The 21,056-nt window shown below is 42.6% G+C and overlaps 1 protein-coding gene across 2 annotated transcripts in view; it reads left to right on the forward strand.

Annotated features, from left to right (window-relative positions):
* Positions 1-21,056, forward strand: part of LOC147066339 (uncharacterized) — a 615,499-nt gene that overhangs the window by 560,160 nt on the left and 34,283 nt on the right. For both annotated transcript variants that reach the window (XM_085956118.1, XM_085956117.1), the window contains exon 4: positions 594-751. In XM_085956118.1, the coding sequence (XP_085812244.1) occupies positions 594-751 (158 nt within the window). The remainder of the gene's footprint in view (positions 1-593; positions 752-21,056) is intronic.

Consider the following 21,056-nt stretch of genomic DNA (forward strand, 5'->3'; position numbering starts at 1 on the left):
TTTTTGTTTCAAATCTAACGATAAATTGTATTTTGTTGTGTATTGTACTCGTACCTTACTGGAATATTTATTATTATTATTCTATGTGCTCTGTTATACTAGTGTATTTTATGTGTTTTGTTTCATATGTGCATACGCCATTTATAGATCATGTTCTCTTTCCATGCATTTGAGATTGAAAATGAAATAAATTTGATAAATTCCTTTTTTGTATTAAAAAAGCATCACAATTATTATTCACAATTAAGATTATGTACTTAACATGTTAATTGAAAAATTCATACCCATTTTATATAATTTAGAATTACTTAGCATTGTATTTTTAAATAATAAGAAGTGTTCGCTCTGTAAACTTGAGGCTAGAAAAATGGCCCAAAATTATTTTTTCGTTGAGACAACACTGTTGATTATATTATTAAATAGGTATTGAATAACATAATGTCCACAGTGCACCTTCATTATTTAGAAATTTGGAGGAAGGGACGTTAATATAATACGCTTGGCGTAAGGCACTAATTTTGACCCTTACAACAGTGTAGATTTCCGGAGTTGAAACGAACATATTTTTATATCATATTATTTTTCGTTATCAGGGATTACAAACCATTGACCGGTGAAGGCTATTGGGGTGCTGCACCCAGTGACGGTCGAGCGCCTCTTTGCGCCGCATTGGATCCGGCAAGAGACTATCGTTGGGATGCTCTGAGCTGCGGAGGACCACAGGTTGCATCATTCATCTGTGAATTGCCAGGTATGTTTATTTGTTGTCATTATCTGATGTAAAAAATTGTGAACCTTGATTTTCTCCATACGTCTACGCTAGTCTAAACGAATCAAAATACTTACTTCACATTTTTTTACTAATGTATATTTAGATTTTACAGATCAAACGCTTAACTATCATGAAACAATGTTAAAAATCAGTGACGTCTCGTGAGACTAAACAGGACATGCGTTGCTTAAAGACAGCAGATTAAGGCGTGAATTCGGCGTTTTTATTAGCGTAAAGATCAGGTTTGTGCTGTATGTTTTATTATTTTATTTTCTGTTTCTCCGCGGTGGTTAAAGACAATTTAATTCAGCCAAATAACCATTGAGTACGTGACGATCCCAGTCTTATGTAACTGGTTCTGAAACATTTCCATAAAAATGAAAATGTTCCACGTCAAACTTACGTGATTCGTCTGATTAAGGCTTGATATGATGCGGAGAGTTTTTTGATAGATGCGAATAATTAGAGTTATTTTTAGACACTCATAATTCCTGATACCATAAACAAAGACTGAAATATTATTTATATTTGATGATGATATAACAATGAACGTATTTTATATTTGTTAAATTGGTTGAATGAGTAATTACGTTTTACATCTGTTTTTACATGTTTTTTTATTTTTTTCCATACAGTTGAAACTCATGCTGTAACATTAACATAACCTATCGATTAGCCATTATTCCAATCTTTCATTCAGGTGTATAATAAATAATACGCGAAAAACACATGTCAGATATAATGATGCCGGATTCTTCTGGCATTGCGGCCATGACCAAATCACTTTGGAACGGTGTTAGTGTCATTTTAAAGTATTGGTAAACAGGGTGCATATGAAATTTCTAACAAGAAATAATTTTATTATTTTAACATTGTATTTCTTCTAAAATCAGCTTCAAATGAGGTATGTGTGAGTGGAAACATATTGGATATATGATAAATAAAACTAATTAATTAATAAATTATTTTGGCGTCATCCATATCCGTCATACTTTCTTCGCCATTAGTGTTGTCCAAATTGTCCACTATGTTGATCGTTGATATGCCAAACAGTTCTTAAGGGGGAGAGGCATGCCAGCAGAGGCACCTAGTGGAAAAATACGAAGCTTGCAATTTGACTCATTTTTTTGATAATTTACAATTTCAACTGTATTAATTAATAAATATGTATCTGAAAAAATTAAAAAAGTTTTTTTTTAAGTGAAAGATAAACTAGCTAGGTGCCTCTGTTAGTATAAGGATCCCCCTTAAAGCAATTCCTGATGGAACCAACATTTTTTTTCATATCATGTTTTTCACCAGAGAGTGCGTTTTTATTTCACCAAAAGAATAGTTTTGTCTAAACACTATAATATGACTTTTCGATCATACTCCACCTAAAGTACTAACTAAATCGTGTTTAACAATTTTAAAACAATACTAAGATTATCAAATCAGATTCGCTCTATCCCTTCATAAATGCACCCGACTGATGATAATAAACCAGCTAATAAAGACGTAAGTAATAGCAATAACTAGAGATGGGTATTTCCCGAGGAAATCTCAATCTCGAGATTCGGGATGTACCGAAATGATGAAATTTTGAATTCTCGAGAAATCGGGAAATGTAAAAAAAACCTGTAAAAATCCTAAAATCAGTGTAAAAATAGACAAATTCCAAAAAATATGTTTTCTTTAATTTATCTAAGAAGACAAACAAAATAGACGTAGGGAAACAAAAAGAATTCAAAACATTCTTTATTAAAATATTTTTTCAAAAAACACAGACCGTCAATCGCTGCGTCTGACAATCGCGTACGCTTTTAAGACACAAAATTCCCTGATATTGCAAAAATTGCGCTCATTTTGAGTCGACGTTGGCTTAATTGTGTGAAACGTTTCGATCAGTCCTTGAACGTTTTGTGTTTTCTGTCCACTATTTTCCTATAGAAAATCGTTTTTTCAAAAAATATTTGATAATGAAGAAATCCAGAATCCCGAGAAAAGATTTTCGAGATCCGGAATTTCCCGAAATGTTGAAAATTTCAATTCTCGAGATTCGGGATGGAAAATCTCGAAAAATTCTCGAGAATTCCCGAAATCCAACTCTAGCAATAACGTGAGACAGCTTATAAATACTTTTAAACGATACCAACACATAAATAAACCAACTTCACTGCCAGAAGAATCCGACACCATTCTACATAGGTTATAGAACCGGGGTTGCAGAATGCTTGTTGTAAAACTAATAAAAATAATATATTATTACAACTTGTAATATTATGATTACGCTACACCCAGTATTATTGGAAATTTAATTGAATGCGTACCTATGTCAAAAAAAAGTGGAAAATCTAATATAAAATTATATAATACCTACGTGCTCTTACACTTAAGCATTATATTATTATAAATGTGGATAATTCCTGTACATGTACTTGAAAACGAAAAATCTACCATTTTTTTTCGCTATTGCGCCAAAGAAAAAAGGCAGAATTTTAACCGCATGTAGGTATTTATTTTCAAATCAATAATTTTTGGCGAACGTATTTTTTGCAAAGTGTTGTGTTTAGGTACTTCTACGTATTTATTAAACTAACGCGGAGTAAAATTTTCGCAAACCATACCACACTAATGAGTTTTGCAGAGGCAAAAAATACATGACGAGTGTATAGAACAACTAACGTTTGTAGAAAGTAAATTTTCGTTTTGATAGTTTGTTTGAGATTAATCGGTTATATTCCAATCGGTATTGATGAAAGTATACTCTAATAATATAACTTATATTATAACAAATGATTGAATGTTACCATTATAATAATATTATATCGATGTATTATTTTAATTGTGATTGACCAAAGCAGATCCGGTTTGACTTTATTCGAAATTATTCCGTTTAAGACGGCAAAAACAAATAACATGCTGTGCAATTTTTATATCTTCTATGTTTCCACTGTCATTTTTGGAACTAAAACCCGCCCGTTTATTTTTTCCGCTACTACAAATTCCAGTGGCGAAGGGTGGAGGTAGGTTATTAAGATCCAATATAAATAGTACGCACTAAGCGTATCAGTTATACGTAGGTATTTGATTTTATTGAATTAATTAAGCCTACAAATTGCAAGATAGTGCAGGCTTTTTTTCTAAATTCGATAAACCTTGCGTAAATTAAGCCATAATAGAGTCAAAAAATATTAGTCTGTGATAAAATATCTAGAATTATGTCATTAAAAAATACGGTACAGTTCGATTATGAGAAATACAGCGGCAAACACATTTTGAAAATAGCCGATATACTAGATTATTTGTTAGGTTAGTAACAACACCCCCTCAACGATACGCCACTGCGCACTTCGTTGATGTATTTTCCTAGCTCAGTCGGTGGAGGGGTTATTAATAATAACGATGTTTCCTTTTGAAAAAGTCGGTAATGACTTGGTTTTATTTCCTTGTATGTAGCGTCTAGTAAATAATTTTACAGGCCAAATGTAGGTGAAGGCGGCAGACAGGAATACGTGACGACCGATGACTGCGAACGCGAGAGATGTTTCCCACCCGTAGGTAAACGGGATGTGAAACTCTCCCCGGGGAGTACTTCGGCGTTCAAGAAGCGAAGAGATGCGCGACGAAAACTGGTGAAACTGGTCCAGAGTGTTTGAAGAGAGGCTGCTAGTAGAGATGAGACTTGTTCCCGAGGGAGGATCCGGTAGACTGATAAAAATCTCTCGGATGCGCCCTCTTTTATAGCAGCCTCCCTTATTCTAATTGGTCCAAAGAGTTTGAGAAGGGGTGACCAAAGATTCTACTATGTCCGTTAATTTCGTACTGCGTAATATCTCTTGTTTATTTAATAAGAATTTACTGGATTGTCAGAAGGACCAAGTATCAAGAGATAATATATTCTGTGCACGTGGATGGATATATTGACGTTATAAAATATCGTCTATCTAATTCTATGGATTTTATATGAATTTATTTAGAGCATTTAAATAGCTATCTCCGGCATAAACTCGCGGTTTTAGTCTTATGCCAGGAGTAAACGCACGATTTGATTAGCGTTTAAATTACATGCATTTACAACTACTTACTAGGTACCTATTGACATAATAATAGGCCCTGTAATCATTATCCATCGACCTTCACATAAACATTTGTGATTTTACGACGTAAAACCTGTCTGTTGCCTTTACCTTTTACAATGTTACATTTATAATAATAACAGTTTAATCTTAAAACTACGTCTTATATAGTAATACGAAATAATATTTTACTATTTCCGAAAGATAGCAAAATACTACTTCTTCACAGAGGTAATATTTCCCCCGCATTGCCTTATTTTTAGCCGCTGTCTTTACACCGCACAGCTGCATAAAGGTCGTGATTTTAATTTATTTTATTAGAAATCGGCGAAGCTCCCGTCTGTTGCTATCAAGAATTTACTCTTTCTTAAATATGCGAATTTCCTCATGCTTTATATTACAGACGATAAATACCCTAATTAGGAACACAATAATGAAATAATATTTCCGAAAAGTTGAATTCTAGAGACTTTAAGGCGTTATTTTCTGAGTTAATCTGTGCGCCGGATACTTTTTAGCCGGTAACATTTTCGTATACACGCACAGAGGCACACCCATACCAACGCGTTGGTAGGTGTTGCTGCGTTATAATTTTAAGTGTTGCCACTCGCGGATAATTGATTCTATAATTATTAGTTTGCTATTAATGAGTTTACGAATCGAAATACTATTCGATTAGTGTGTTCCACATTAGGGTATTTATCGTCTGTAATATAAAGCATGAGGAAATTCGCATATTTAAGAAAGAGTAAATTCTTGATAGCAACAGACGGGAGCTTCGCCGATTTCTAATAAAATACTTACTTACTTAGGGTATGTGCTTATTCATTTGGGCCACCTTGACGGTTTTTAGCGTCTATCCCCTTTATATGAAGTATCTATCTGGATTGAAGCATGATTGGAGTGAGAGGACCCGGTTTCGGTGGCTTCGCGACCGACCGAGACCAGGTTTAGGATCTGGGTGAAGGAATCTCTAGTAAGTATATTTAAAAAGTGTTTCTTCCGAACAAACAACAACAAGGACCGCCGCCATCACAGGCCCCCAACCTCTCCCCACCCCACGTCTCGCTTCTGTCCGGTTTTGCAGAGTCCAGCGTTCAGCCTGTGGGGTCTGGCGTTCGTCTAGTCCGAATCCAGAGCCGGGGTCATCTTCTTCCGCACCAGCCGGTGCTCCCAAGAAGACTGAGAGAAGGCTAAATAAGACCGGCATTCATAATCGCATCTTTATCGTGTGTTACTTCGGGTCTAGCCCGTTTGCTCATCAAAATTTGAGCCGCAGAGGGGGGAAAAACTCCGGAGGTGAGCAAGCCCACAACCGGCCAAAAACCCCTCCGCTGTGGTTTTAATCTGTAGGGAGACATAAAAATACAAAAAAAAAAAAGAGTATATTGGAGAAAAAAGGTGTAGGAAAAAGGATCTTTATTTAGGGGAGGGGGGATTTATTAGAAATACCCTCCTGGGTCATCCGGACATCTTGGGTGGTGGTCGGTCTAGGTTGAGTGGCATGGGATCTGTAATCATATGGAGAAGTACAGGCAGTAAAGAATAAACAAAGAGAGAAGTATATGAGGAGAAGGATATTTTTATTAGGGGAGGGGGGAGTTACTAGACGTGCCCTCTTGGGTCTCCGGGCATCCTGGGTGTTGATCGGTCTTGGTTGAGTGGCAAAGGATCTGTAATCATAGAAAAGTACAAGAAGAAAAGAGTATACAAGAGAGAGAAGAATATAGGAAGAAAAGGATGTTTATTTATTTAGGGGAGGGGGGCATTAGTAGAAGTACCCTTCTTGGTCGGTCAAATTGATAGTGAGCGTGTATGTCGTAATGTAGTAAGTCTTTAATTGTCGTGTTGGGATGGTTGTTGATGGAGCTGTAGAATTGCTTCGTGAGCTTGAGGATGTGGGTTTGGAGGGTTTCCAAGTTAAGATCGCTGTGGAGTGTGGAGTTCCTGACGAACCAGGGAGCATTGGTGATTGCTCTGAGAGTTTTGTTCTGTACGATTTGCAGTCTGTTGATGAATTTTAGGCCGGCGAATGCCCAGACGGGGCACGCGTAGGTCATAATGGGGCGAATGATAGCTGTGTATAATAGCAACTTGCTGCGATAGGCAAGTTTGCTCCTATGTCCTATCATGGGTTTGAGCTTAGCTAAAACTGTGTCGGCTTGGCGTCTTTTATCGCTAATGTGTTTTGAAAAGTTGAGTGCTGTGTCTAGCGTTAGACCAAGATATTTGACCAAGGGATTTTAGTTTTGTGCATTACCAGGTGTGGAAATTTGCGCTTACGTTTAGGGGGTGGTTTTTTCCTAAAGAAGCGCTTGAAGCAAATGGCGTGACTCTTATCTGCGTTTATCTTTATGCGCCATTTGTCGCACCAGGCGGAAACCTGGTCGGCCGACCTTTGGACTAGTTCTGTAGCTCTATCCTGAGTCAGCGATCGGGAGAGGATCGCTGTATCGTCTGCATATTGCGCTATTATGCATGAAGCTTGAGGGGTGTCTGATGGGATCGGAATGTCTCTTGTGTAGAGGTTATACAGAGACGGAGCGAGAACGGAGCCTTGTGGGACTCCGGCGCTTGCGGGTCTGATTGAGGATCTTTCTCCGAACAGTTTGACTGCGAAGTGTCTGTCGGTGATGAACGAGTGCAGGATTTGAATAATTGGCTGCTCGATTTCGGCCTCTGAGAGTTTAACTATGAGGCCTTCGATCCAAACTTTATCGAAGGCCTTAGCAATATCTAAGAACAAGCCAACTGTAGATTTATGGTGATTGAAACCGTCTGTTATGTATTCTGTTACGCGCAGCAGTTGATGGTTCGTGGCGTGACCGGCTCTGAACCCGTGCTGAACGTCTGGTATGAGTTTCTTCTCATGGATAATGATTTGAAGTCTGGCATTTATGAGTCTTTCTAAGAGTTTGCTCATCGTAGGGAGGAGGCTGATTGGCCGGTGACTTTCGGGGAGAGTGTGATCCTTGCCCGGTTTTGGCAGGAGGATGATGTCAGCAAGTTTCCAGGCATCTGGAAAGTATTGCAGCTCTAGGCAGGCATTTAAGATCCCTGTTAAGGCGAGGACGCCTTTCTCTGGTAAATTCTTGAGGGAGAGGTTGCTCACTCCGTCGTTGCCTGGCGCTGAACGATTTTTAAGTCGTGTGATTAAATATTCAACTTCCTGAGTGGAGGTTGGAATGATCGGAGGTGGTGGAGGCTCTATTCTATCGTGTATGATTGCGCTGGCCCTGTCTTCAATTGATTTTAGGTGTCGTCTGGTGGACCTTTTAGATGTGTCTATTTCGTTGGGTCTAAATTGATTTTGGAGGCTGTCCGCAAATACCTCGAGTTTTTCTCCAGTCGTGTAGACCATTTTATTATGGGCTTTCAGGGGAGTGATAGGACATTTCTTTATCCTCAAGGCTTTAGAGAGTTTCCAGAAGGGGTCACTGCCCTTAAGTAGCTCTGTGAGTTTGGAGTTCCAGGTCTCACTAGCGTGTGTGGCGTTTAGTTTGCGAACCTCTTTCCTTAGTTTTTTAAACTTGAGGAAGGAGGGCTGGTCCCCCAAGATTTGGGAGATTTTCCTGGCGCGGTTTCTCGCCGTGATTTTACGTCTGGTGGATTTAGGCATATCCATTCTGTGGGTATCAGTCTGACTGATCAAAGTTGAAGCGGACTTGATTGCCTCGTTTATAGAGGCTGTCAGTTCCACTATTGCGGAGTCTATTTTAGGTGTTGATGAGAGATCTAATGGAATCGTGTGGTGTTCCTCCAGGTGAATGGCAAAGTCTTCCCAGGATACTTTATATCTTTGGGAGTCTGATGTCGAAGTTAATGGGTCTAATGCATCCCCGAGGTACATTAAGACCGGTTTATGATCGGAGTTGAGTTCATCTACCGTACGAATGATGGGGATGTAGTTGGTATTACGGATGATGGCAAAATCGAGAATACTAGGCATGCCTCTGGTTGGAAAGTTGGTGGGCGACAGAGGTGCGACTATCACTGATTGGCTAGATTGAATGAAATCGTATAGTAATACTCCACGTGCGTTTGACCTGCGGTTGTTCCAAGCGGAATGCTTAGCATTGAAGTCTCCGGCTATAACTGTGGGAGTATTGTTGGTGTCCAATAAGTTATCAAAATCTGACCTGGTGGGTTTCTGTTTCGGAGGACAGTAGATAGCTATGAATTTAACTAAGCCGTAATTCTTAGTGGTTACTAATATCGAGGTGGATTCTATAGCCGGACGTGTGACGCGCGCGGTTGGCTGAGAGTGTGTTGAACAGTGCTCGATATGTGATTTTACGATGATGGCTGTTCCGCCACCTTTAGTGAGTCTGTCGGTTCTATGGATAGTGTAGTTCGGTATATTAATACGGTGCGAGGGTTTGAGCCATGTTTCATTGACGAGCAGTATGTCAATGTCGTGGTCACGCAGGAAGTGTCGGACTTCGTGTTTGTCTTGGAGGAGTGAACCTCGAGTATTCCAGATCGCGGTCTGAAGTGATGTTGGTTTTATTTTACCGGCCATAGAGGGTTGGGCAGATTAGCTGTAGAGAGGAGTGGACATCCTCAGTCAGGGCCTGCATCCTCTGGGACAGCATCAATAAGTGCTGTACCTGCGGATGATCCTGAGGGAGGGTGATGAAGTTGGGCGTGGAAGTTGAGGATTTTGCCACGGGGGCCTTTGTGGCAGCGGGATGAGCTTGAGCTTGGGGATGGGTGGCGTCGGATGCCTGGGAAGCCGTTCTCGTGGTCCAGGCGTTTGGACGCTGTACCGGCCGGCTCATTAGAGGTTGAGGCGGTTGGCGTCTGGGGAAGTTCTGGCTGCCGGGACGGCTTTGGCAGAACTTGTAGTTGGCGGGGTGAGGGCCCTGGCAGTTTGCACAGGTCGCTGGGCCCATTTCTCTAGTGTGCGCGCATGAAGAGGAGATGTGGTCTCCTCCGCATTTTACGCACTTGGGAGGTGCGTGGCAGTGCATGGCCGAGTGGTTGAAGCCCTGGCATCGGTGGCACTGCCCGGCGGAGGTTTTTCTTTTGAGGGGCTCTGTTTGGATGCGGACCTGGAAGAGTGAGGTGAGGTTGTAAACCTCTTTCCCTCTGTCCGTTTTCTCCACATTCAGGAGCACAAGGGGCATGGGGGTTCTGGATTGGCCCTTTTTCATCCTTTGGACGTTGGTGACCGGGTAGTCGAGGATTTGGAGTTCCTCTAAGATTTCTGCTTCCGAAAAGTTTGTGCTTAGACCTCTGATTACGATTTTGTACATTTTGTCGGACTGGAGCTCGTAGGTGTTGTATGAGGTTTTGTTGGATTGGAGGTGATTTTGGGCGTATCTGTACTCTTCCATTGTCGGGAATGTTACTTTCATGCCCTTGATGGTGTCTACTGCTTCCAGTATCGGCTTTTCTGCACGGAAGGCATCCGCTTGGAATGTTCTATATGCGGCCTTATCATGGATTATTATGGGGGGGACTTTTAGCGTCTTCTTGACGGTTGCCGGGGGGGGGATGGGTGGAGGCGAGCTGGCGCTGGAACTGGCGCTAGAGTTTGCACTCGAGAATCTGGCCGGAGATGCCGTAATGGGGGTTTGTATTTGAGGATGAGGATGTTGAGGAGGAGCGAGCGTAGGGCTCGTGGGAGCCAAAGGCGAGCTTTTCGAGGAGTTCGAGGAGAGGCTCCTGCTGAGAGCGCGTGCCTTTTTTTTTCGGTCCTTTCTGGAGGTTGCCAGTGTGAAGGAGTCCTGTTTGTTTGGAGTGGAGTGGTTGGCCGGGAGGAGTGACTCTTCCTCTAAAATTGTCTCCAATTTGTTAGGAGTCTGGCTGGTCTTATCCGGGAGGACCGTTTCCTGGAGGGAGGAGGATGAGGAGTCGGAGGTATAAGAGCGGCCGTCCTCTTCGTCTTCAGAGTCTGAGCTGAAGATGCTGTTGGGGATAATGGTTTTTTGGGAGTCGGGGACTTCTGGGGGTGCGGGTTGGCTGGTTCGTGAGGTGCTTGAGGTGCTTCTCGTCTGTCGTCTTGAAGTTGGAGATGTACCTGGAGGAGAAGTGGAGATGTCAGCGGGTGCGCATTGTTTGATAAAAGTTTGTAGTTTGTCCATGGTCTCTGCTTCGGCCGGTGAAACTTGAACGTTCATAAGGAAGGCCAGTAATTGAGTGATCAACGAGGGTTGGTTTTTTGTATTTTGGTTCTTCTTTTTGGCGGGAGCCATTTTAAGTGAATGCAAAGAGAGAGATATGAAAGAGAGAAAGAAATAAAAAGAAGAAGGTAAAACTTAAAATTTAGTAAGAATTAAGAGAAAAAATTAAAAGAATTAAAAATTAAAAGTTTAGAATTAATTAAAAGTTTAGAATTAAATTAATTAAAAGTTTAGGATTAAAGATTAATATTAAGAATTGCGCAATCCAAATTTGTGCAATGTTTGTAGTAAGTTGAAAGTGGAAAAAATATTAAAATTAATATTAAATTAAATATTGCTCAATTAAGTTGTGCAGATTTTAAGTGGTGACAATTAATTAAAGGTTTAGAGTTAAGTTAATTAAAAGTTTAGAATTAAAAATTAAAAGTTTAGAATTAAAAATTAAAATTAAAGATTGCGCAATCCAAATTTGTGCAATGTTTGTAGTAAGTAAAAAGTGAGAAAAAATATTAAAATTAAAATTAAATTAAATATTGCGCAATTAAGTTGTGCAGACTTTGAGTGGTGACAAGTCAGTAAACCAGGATGAGACAAAAATAAGAAGTAAAGAAGATAAGGAAAAGAAAGAAGAGAGAAAGAAGAATAAAATTGAAAATTGAGAGAAATTGCGCAATCCGATTTTGTGCAATGTTGTGGGATTTAAGCTTGCTAATAGATGGCGCTAAGATGAGTTTAAAATGATTGCGCAATGTGAAGGCGCGGTAGGTAGGGGGGGAGGGTTGATAATAATATTAATATTAATATTGCGCAATTCAAATTGTGCAATTTGAGATTATTAAGGGGTGCGAAATTAATTTATTTTAGAAGTCTACAAAATTTTATAAAAAAATAAAAATATTGCGCAATGTTAATGCGTGGTAGGTAGGGGGGGAGAGTTATTATTATTATTGCGCAATCCTAGTCTGTGCAATAAGTAGAAAACAAATATTATTAAGGGCGCGAAAATTAATTTGAAAATATTGTGCAATGTCGTTGCACGGTGGGTAGGGGGGTCGGGGTAGGTAGGGGGGGAGGGATGGATGGGTGGTTGGTAGGTATGGTGGAAGTTTTTCAGGTACTCGTTTAGGGGCTGAAAAAAGGGGCTGAGAGAGGGTCTCGTCGGCGAGCTGGGGTAAAAAGGTGCGCGGCGTAAAAGGGTCAGACGGACCGAGCGAGTCTATTGTTATACGAGCAGGTAGGTGAAGCCTCTGTGCTTTTTGCGGATTTGAAAGAATTTTAACGTTAGTAGGTATTTAATTTATTCTATGTGAGCTGATGCATTTATAGTAAAATTGGTATGGGCGAGAGTGAAATTTAATTAAATAGAATAGACAGGGTGAAAGATTGCTTAGCTGCAGCCTCGTCTCCTGAGGCGCGGTGATCCGGTGGTCTCCCTGGGGCACTTGCGCTGGCTGGACCGAGCTGAACGGGGCCGCCGTCGATTTATGCGATCCGGGATATCGACGGCTCTGGTGAGATGAAGGTATACTCGGATCGCACACGACAAAAACACTGAACCGCACGGAACTGACAGCGTTGCACTCCACGGGTACACACGAAACACAGCACTTTGGAGCACACGAAAGCGGTGGCCCGCGGCTAAGCACTTCACTGGGCGGTGGATAGTAGGTAGGTATGTGATTGGGTGGGCGGGTAGGCGAGAGAGGCGCAATTCAGGTCTGGACACGTAAGACGGGTCGATTCTCCACTATGAAGGCCCGGGCGAAGATTCTAGGTTGGTCGGCTGTCGGCGATTATCTTTAAAAAGACTATTCAGCGGCAGGTAGATGGCTGCTAGAAATCCTCAGGCTGGCGATGATAGCGGCGAGTCGATGGTATCTGGATTCCGGTGCGATAACAGTACAGAATAATCTTTGCAGAATTAATTCAGTAGTGAAGGCTGAGATCGGAGCGGTTGCAGAGAGGTGTTGTCGGTACGTGTGTCAGACGAGAAGTCGTTGTTGTTCTAATAAAATACTACTTACTTAGGATATATGCTTATACATTTGGGCCACCTAGACGGTTTTTAGCGTCTATCCCCTTTATATGTAGTATCTATCTGGAGTGAAGCATGATTGGTGTGAGAGGACCTGGTTTCGGCGGTTTCGCGACCGACCGAGACCAGGTTTGGGATCTGGGTGAAGGAATCTCTAGTAAGTATATTTAAAAAGTGTTTCTTTCGAGCAAACAACAACAATGACCGCCGCCCTCACAGGCCTCCAACAACTCCCCACCCCACATCTCGCTTCTGTCCAGCTTTGCAGAGTCCAGCGTTCAGTCATGGGGTCTGGCGTTCGTCTAGTCCGAATCCAGAGCCGGGGTCGTCTTCTTCTGCACCAGGTGAGTGCTCCCTTGAAGACTGAGAGAAGGCCAAACAAGATCAGCATTCATAATCGCATCTTTATCGTGTGTTACTGCGGGTCTAGCCCGTTTGCTCATCAAAATTTGAGCCGCAGAGGGGGGAAAAACTCCGGAGGTGAGCAAGCCCACAACCGGCCAAAAACCCCTCCGCTGTGGTTTTAATCTGTAGGGAAGAAAAAGATACAAAAATGGTAGATTGGTGAGAGTGAAGGAAAAAGGATATTTATTTAGGGGAGGGGGGGATTTATTAGAAATACCCTCCTGGGTTATCCGGTCATCTTGGGTGGTGGTCGGTCTTGGTTGATTGGCATGGGATCTGTAATCATGGAGAAGTACAAGAAGTAGAGAGTAAACAAAGAGAGAATTATGTGAGGAAAAGGATATTTTATTAGGGGAGGGGTGAATTAATAGAGGTACCCTCCTGGGTTATCCGGACGTCCTGGGTGTTGATCTGTCTAGGTTGAGTGGCATAGGATCTGTAATCATATAGAAAAGTACAAGAAGAAAAGCGTATACAGAAAGAGAAGAGAGAGAAAAAAGGATATTTATTTATTTAGGGGAGGGGGGCATTAGTAGAAGTACCCTTCTTGGTCGGTCAAAATCATAGTGAGCGTGTATGTCGTAATGTAATAAGTCTTTAATTGTCGTGTTGGGATGGTTGTTGATGGAGCTGTAGAATTGCTTCGTGAGCTTGAGGATGTGGGTTTGGAGGGTTTCCAAGTTAAGATCGCTGTGGAGTGTGGAGTTCCTGACGAACCAGGGGGCGTTGGTGATTGCTCTGAGAGTTTTGTTCTGTACGATTTGTAGTCTGTTGATGAATTTTAAGCCGGCAAATGCCCAGACGGGGCACGCGTAGGTCATAATGGGGCGAACGATAGCTGTGTATAATAACAACTTGCTGCGATAGGCTAGTTTGCTTCTATGTCCTATCATGGGTTTGAGCTTGGCTAATACTATGTCGGCTTGGCGTCTTTTATCGCTAATGTGTTTTGAAAAGTTGAGTGCTTTGTCTAGCGTTAGACCTAGATATTTGACCGTATTGGTCCAAGGGATTTTAGTTTTATGCATTACCAGGTGCGGAAATTTGGGCTTTCGTTTAGGAGGTGGTCTCTTCCTAAAGTTGCGCTTGAAGCAAATGGCGTTACTCTTGTCTGCGTTTATCTTTATGCGCCATTTGTCGCACCAGGCGGAGACCTGGTCGGCCGCTTTTTGGACTAGTTCTGTAGCTCTGTCTTGTTTCATCGATCGGGAGAGGATCGCTGTATCGTCTGCATATTGTGCTATTATGCATGAAGCTAGTGGGGTGTCTGATGGGATCGGAATGTCTCTTGTATAGAGGTTATACAGAGACGGAGCGAGAACGGAGCCTTGTGGGACTCCGGCGCTTGCGGGTCTGATTGAGGATCTTTCTCCGAACAGTTTGACTGCGAAGTGTCTATCGGTGATGAACGAGTGTAGGATTTGAATAATTGGCTGCTCGATTTCGGCCTCTGAGAGTTTAACTATGAGGCCTTCGATCCATACTTTATCGAAGGCCTTAGCAATATCTAGGAACAAGCCAACTGTAGATTTATGGTGATTGAAACCGTCTGTTATGTATTCTGTTACGCGCAGCAGTTGATGGTTCGTGGCGTGACCGGCTCTGAACCCGTGCTGGACGTCTGGTATGAGTTTCTTCTCATGGATAATGATTTGAAGTCTGGCATTTATGAGTCTTTCTAAGAGTTTGCTCATCGTAGGGAGGAGGCTGATTGGCCGGTGACTTTCGGGGAGAGTGTGATCCTTGCCCGGTTTTGGCAGGAGGATGATGTCTGCAAGTTTCCAGGCATCTGGAAAGTATTGCAGCTCTAGACAGGCATTTAAGATCCCTGTTAAGGCAAGAACGCCTTTCTCTGGTAAATTCTTGAGGGAGAGGTTGCTCACTCCGTCGTTGCCTGGCGCTGAACGATTTTTAAGTCGTGTGATTAAATATTCAACTTCCTGGGTGGAGGTTGGAATGATCGGAGGTGGAGGAGGATCTATTCTATCGTGTATGATTGCGCTGGCCCTGTCTTCAATTGATTTTAGGTGTCGTCTGGTGGACCTTTTAGATGTGTCTATGTCGTTGGGTCTAAATTGATTTTGGAGGCTGTCCGCAAATACCTCGAGTTTTTCTCCAGTCGTGTAGACCATTTTATTATGGGCTTTCAGGGGAGTGATAGGACATTTCTTTATCCTCAAGGCTTTAGAGAGTTTCCAGAAGGGGTCACTGCCCTTAAGTAACTCTGTGAGTTTGGAGTTCCAGGTCTCACTAGCGTGTGTGGCGTTTAGTTTGCGAACCTCTTTCCTTAGTTTTTTAAACTTGAGGAAAGAGGGCTGGTCCCCCAAGATTTGGGAGATTTTCCTGGCGCGGTTTCTCGCCGTGATTTTAAGTCTGGTGGATTTAGGCATATCCATTCTGTGGGTATCAGTCTGACTGATCAAAGTTGAAGCGGATTTGATCGCCTCGTTTATAGAGGCTGTCAGTTCCACTATTGCGGCGTCTATTTTAGGTGTTGAAGAGAGATCTAATGGAATCGTGTGGTGTTCCTCCAGGTGAATGGCAAAGTCTTCCCAGGATACTTTATATCTTTGGGAGTCTGGTGTCGTAGTTAATGGGTCTAATGCATCCCCGAGGTACATTAGGACCGGTTTATGATCGGAGTTGAGTTCATCTACCGTACGAATGATGGGGATGTAATTAGTATTACGGATGATGGCAAAGTCAAGAATACTAGGCAAGCCTCTGGTTGGAAAGTTGGTGGGCGACAGAGGTGCGACTATCACTGATTGGCTAGATTGAATGAAATCGTATAGCAATACTCCACGTGCGTTTGACCTACGATTGTTCCAAGCGGAATGCTTGGCGTTGAAGTCTCCGGCTATGACTGTGGGAGTATTGTTGGTGTCCAATAATTTATCAAAATCTGACCTGGTGGGTTTCTGTTTCGGAGGACAGTAGATAGCTATGAATTTAACTAAGCCGTAATTCTTAGTGGTTACTAATATCGAGGTGGATTCTATAGCCGGACGTGTGACGCGCGCGGTTGGCTGAGAGTGTGTTGAACAGTGCTCGATATGTGATTTTACGATGATGGCTGTTCCGCCACCTTTAGTGAGTCTGTCGGTTCTATGTATAGTATAATTTGGTATGTTAATACGATGCGAGGGTTTGAGCCATGTTTCATTGACAAGAAGTATGTCAATGTCGTGCTCGCGCAGGAAGTGTCGGACTTCGTGTTTGTCGTTGAGGAGTGATCCACGGGTGTTCCATATCGCGGTCTGTAGTGATGTCGGTTTTATTTTACCGGCCATAGAGGGTTGGGCAGATGGTCTGAAGTGTGGATTGGACATCCTCCGATATGGACTTTATCCTCTGAGACAGCTGTAAAAGGTGCTGAATCTGGGGATGCTCCTGCGGGAGGGTGATGAATGTGGTGGTAGTTGTGGGTGGGACCTGAGATTGGGGGGCGTTGTTACGCTGGGAGGCCGCTCTTGCGGACCAGGCGTTCGGACGTTGAGCCGGCAGGCTCATCAGAGGCTGCGGGGGCTGGCGTCTGGGGAAACCTTGGTTGCCTGGGCGTCTAGGGCAGCCCTTGAAATTCGCGGGGTGCGGGCCATGGCAATTGGCGCAAGTGGCCGGGCCCATTTCTCGGGTGTGAGAGCAGGTGTCAGTTTTGTGGCTTCCTGCACATTTGACACATTTCGGAGGGGCATGGCAGTGCATTGCCGAATGGTGGAAGCCTTGGCAGTTGTGACACTGCCCAGCAGCTGCTTTCCTCCTGAGGGGTTCCGCCTGGATGCGGAGTTGCCATAGTGAGGTCAGGTTGTAGACTTCCTTTCCTTTTTCTGACTTCTCGACGTCCAGGAGGACTAGGGGCATGGGGGTCCTGTTTTGTCCTTTGTTCATTCTGTGAACTTTTTGGACTGGGTAGTTGAGCAGGAGGAGTTCGTCTAGAATCTCCTGCTCGGTGTAGATTGGGTCGAGTCCTCTGAGGACGATTTTATATGGTTTGTTGGATTGCATTTGGTAAGAGTTGTATGCAGTCTTATCGTTTTGGAGTTTGTTTTGGGCGTATCGGTATGCCTCAATGGTTGGGAAGGTGATTTTTATGCCTTCTCGGGTGTCTACAGCGTCTCCTATGGGTATTCCTGACCGGAACAGGTCGTGTTGGAATCTCCTGTAAACTGCTTTGTCATGAATGACAATGGGCGGGATCTTGATAGATTTGTTGGTGGTTGTCGGGGGAGGGTTAGGAGGGGGCGTGTTCGGCTGCGAGCTGGCGCTAGAGAATCCTGGTGGAGAGTCCGGTATGGGAGTTTGAGTTGGTGTAGGAGGTGGAACGGTGGTGGGGTTTGTGGGAGCCTTGGGTGAGCTGGTTGAGGAGCTTGAGGCGTTTCTCCTGCTCTCATTGTGCTCCATTCTTTTGCGCGCTTTTTTACTGGGAGCTATAGGGGTGGAGTGGTTGAGCGGGGTGGTTGTGTTTTCCTCTGCAATTGTCTCCAGACCATTGGGAGGTTTGAGGGTTATATTATTGGAGTTTTCTTTCGTGATCTCTTTCGTGAGGGTGGAGAGTGAGGAGCTGGAGGAGTTGTTAAGGCTGTCTTCTTCGTCGGAGTCTAAGTAGTGGACTTCGTCCGGGGTGATGGTTGCTTGGGAGTCGGGGAGCTGGGGGGGGGCGGGTTGTTTATTGCGGGAGGTGCTCCTCGTTTGCCGTCCTGTCGTTGGGGTACCTGTGGGCGAATTGGGGTTAGTGATTAGATCGGTTGAGTTTGTCATCGCTTGATATAGAAACTGGCACTCGGTCGGTACCTCGTCCGGTTTCATATTCGCGAGGGCGGTCATTAGCGTTCTGAATAGTTGGAGGAATGAGTCCTTGTTTAGGGGGGTTTTTTTATTTTTATTTGATGGTGCCATTGTATAGATAGAAATTGGGAAGAGAAAAGTATAAAGTTAAAAATTAAAGGAAATTAGGATTTAAAAACTAATTAGAAAGAAAAAATAAAAATAAGAAAAAAATAAAAAAAATTTAAATTTAAAAAATTTCAAAATTAGAAAATTGCGCAATCCGAGTTTGTGCAATGTTTATGGAAAGTAAGATTGTTAGTAAGTGGTTAAAAAATTTTGAGGAAAAGTAAAAGACAAAGATTCAAAAATTAAACGATAGAAATTAGAAATTAGAAGGATAAAAAATTGAAGAGTGAAAATTGAAAATTGAAAATTGCGCAATTCAGATTTGTGCAATGTTTGTAAGTTGTAATTGTACGGCGCGAAAATGAGTTTGAGGTTATTGCGCAAAGTTATTGTACGGTAGGTAGGGGGGTCGAAGTAGGTAGGGGGGGAGGGTTAGTATTGCGCAATCTAAGTTTGTGCAATAGTTAGTAAATAATTAGTACTAAAAGGGCGCGAAAATTAAATTTAAAAAGTTTAGAAGAGTAGAGAGAAGTTGCGCAATATAAGTGCGCGGTAGGTAGGGGGGGAGGGTTAGTATTGCGCAATCAAATTTGTGCAATATGTAGAAAGTAATTTATTTTTATTAAAAAGGGCGCGAGAATAAATTTGAAAAAAATTTGAAAAAATTGCGCAATGCTGTTGCACGGTGGGTGGGGGGGTCTGGGTAGGTAGGGGGGGAGGGTTGGATGGGTGGTTGGTAGGTAAGGTGGAAGTTTTTAAGTACTAGTTTTAGGGGCTGAGAAAAGGGGCTGCGAAAGGGTCTCGCCGGCGAGCTGAGGTAAAAAGGTACGCGGCGTAAAAGGGTCAGACGGACCGAGCGAGTCTATTGTTATACGAGCAGGTAGGTGAAGCCTCTGTGCTTTTTGCAGTTTTGAAGAAATATAACGTTAGTAGGTATTTAATTTATTCTATGTGAGCTGATGAATTTATAGTAAAATTGGTATGGGTGTGAGTGAAATTTAATTAAATAGAATAAACAGGGTGAAAGATTGCTTAGCTGCAGCCTCGTCTCCTGAGGCGCGGTGATCCGGTGGTCTCCTTGGGGCACTTGCGCTGGCTGGACCGAGCTGAACGGGGCCGCCGTCGATTTATGCGATCCGGGATAGCGACAACTCTGGTGAGATGAAGGTATATCGGATCGCACACGACAAAAACACTGAACTGCACGGAACTGACAGCGTTGCACTCCACGGGTACACACGAAACACAACACTTTGGAGAACACGAAAGCGGTGGCCCGCGGCTAAGCACTTCACTGGGCGGTGGGTAGTTGGTAGGTATGTGATTGGGTGGGCGGGTAGGCGAGAGAGGCGCAATTCAGGTCTGGACACGTAAGACGGTTCGATTCTCCACTATGAAGGCCCGGGCGAAGATACTAGGTTGGTCGGCTGTCGGCGATTATCTTAAAAAAGACTATTCAGCGGCAGGTCGATGGCTGCTAGAAATCCTCAGGCTGGCGATGATAGCGGCGAGTCGATGGTATCTGAATTCCGGTGCGATAACAGTACAGAATAATCTTTGCAAATTAATTCAGTAGTGAAGGCTGAGATCGGAGCGGTTGCAGAGAGGTGTTGTCGGTACGTGTGTCAGACGAGAAGTGTTGTAATAAAATAAATTAAAATCACGACCTTTATGCAGCTGTGCGGTGTAAAGACAGCGGCTAAAAATAAGGCAATGCGGGGGAAATATCGCCGATCGATATACTCTTCGACATTGAATTGCGAATTACCTCTGTGAAGAAGTAGTATTTTGCTATCTTTCGGAAATAGTAAAATATTATTTCGTATTACTATATAAGACGTAGTTTTAAGATTAAACTGTTATTATTATAAATGTAACATTGTAAAAGGTAAAGGCAACAGACAGGTTTTACGTCGTAAAATCACAAATGTTTATGTGAAGGTCGATGGATAATGATTACAGGGCCTATTATTATGTCAATAGGTACCTAGTAAGTAGTTGTAAATGCATGTCATTTAAACGCTAATCAAATCGTGCGTTTACTCCTGGCATAAGACTAAAACCGCGAGTTTATGCCGGAGATAGCTATTTAAATGCTCTAAATAAATTCATATAAAATCCATAGAATTAGATAGACGATATTTTATAACGTCAATATATCCATCCACGTGCACAGAATATATTATCTCTTGATACTTGGTCCTTCTGACAATCCAGTAAATTCTTATTAAATAAACAAGAGATATTACGCAGTACGAAATTAACGGACATAGTAGAATCTTTGGTCACCCCTTCTCAAACTCTTTGGACCAATTAGAATAAGGGAGGCTGCTATAAAAGAGGGCGCATCCGAGAGATTTTTATCAGTCTACCGGATCCTCCCTCGGGAACAAGTCTCATCTCTACTAGCAGCCTCTCTTCAAACACTCTGGACCAGTTTCACCAGTTTTCGCCGCGCATCTCTTCGCTTCTTGAACGCCGAAGTACTCCCCGGGGAGAGTTTCACATCCCGTTTACCTACGGGTGGGAAACATCTCTCGCGTTCGCAGTCATCGGTCGTCACGTATTCCTGTCTGCCGCCTTCACCTACATTTGGCCTGTAAAATTATTTACTAGACGCTACATACAAGGAAATAAAACCAAGTCATTACCGACTTTTTCAAAAGGAAACATCGTTATTATTAATAACCCCTCCACCGACTGAGCTAGGAAAATACATCAACGAAGTGCGCAGTGGCGTATCGTTGAGGGGGTGTTGTTAATTT

This window comes from Rhyacophila brunnea, unplaced genomic scaffold (genome assembly GCF_057557595.1).
Source record: "Rhyacophila brunnea isolate RB1 unplaced genomic scaffold, BYU_Rbru_1.0 scaffold_5, whole genome shotgun sequence".
In the NCBI taxonomy this organism is placed as follows: domain Eukaryota; kingdom Metazoa; phylum Arthropoda; class Insecta; order Trichoptera; family Rhyacophilidae; genus Rhyacophila; species Rhyacophila brunnea.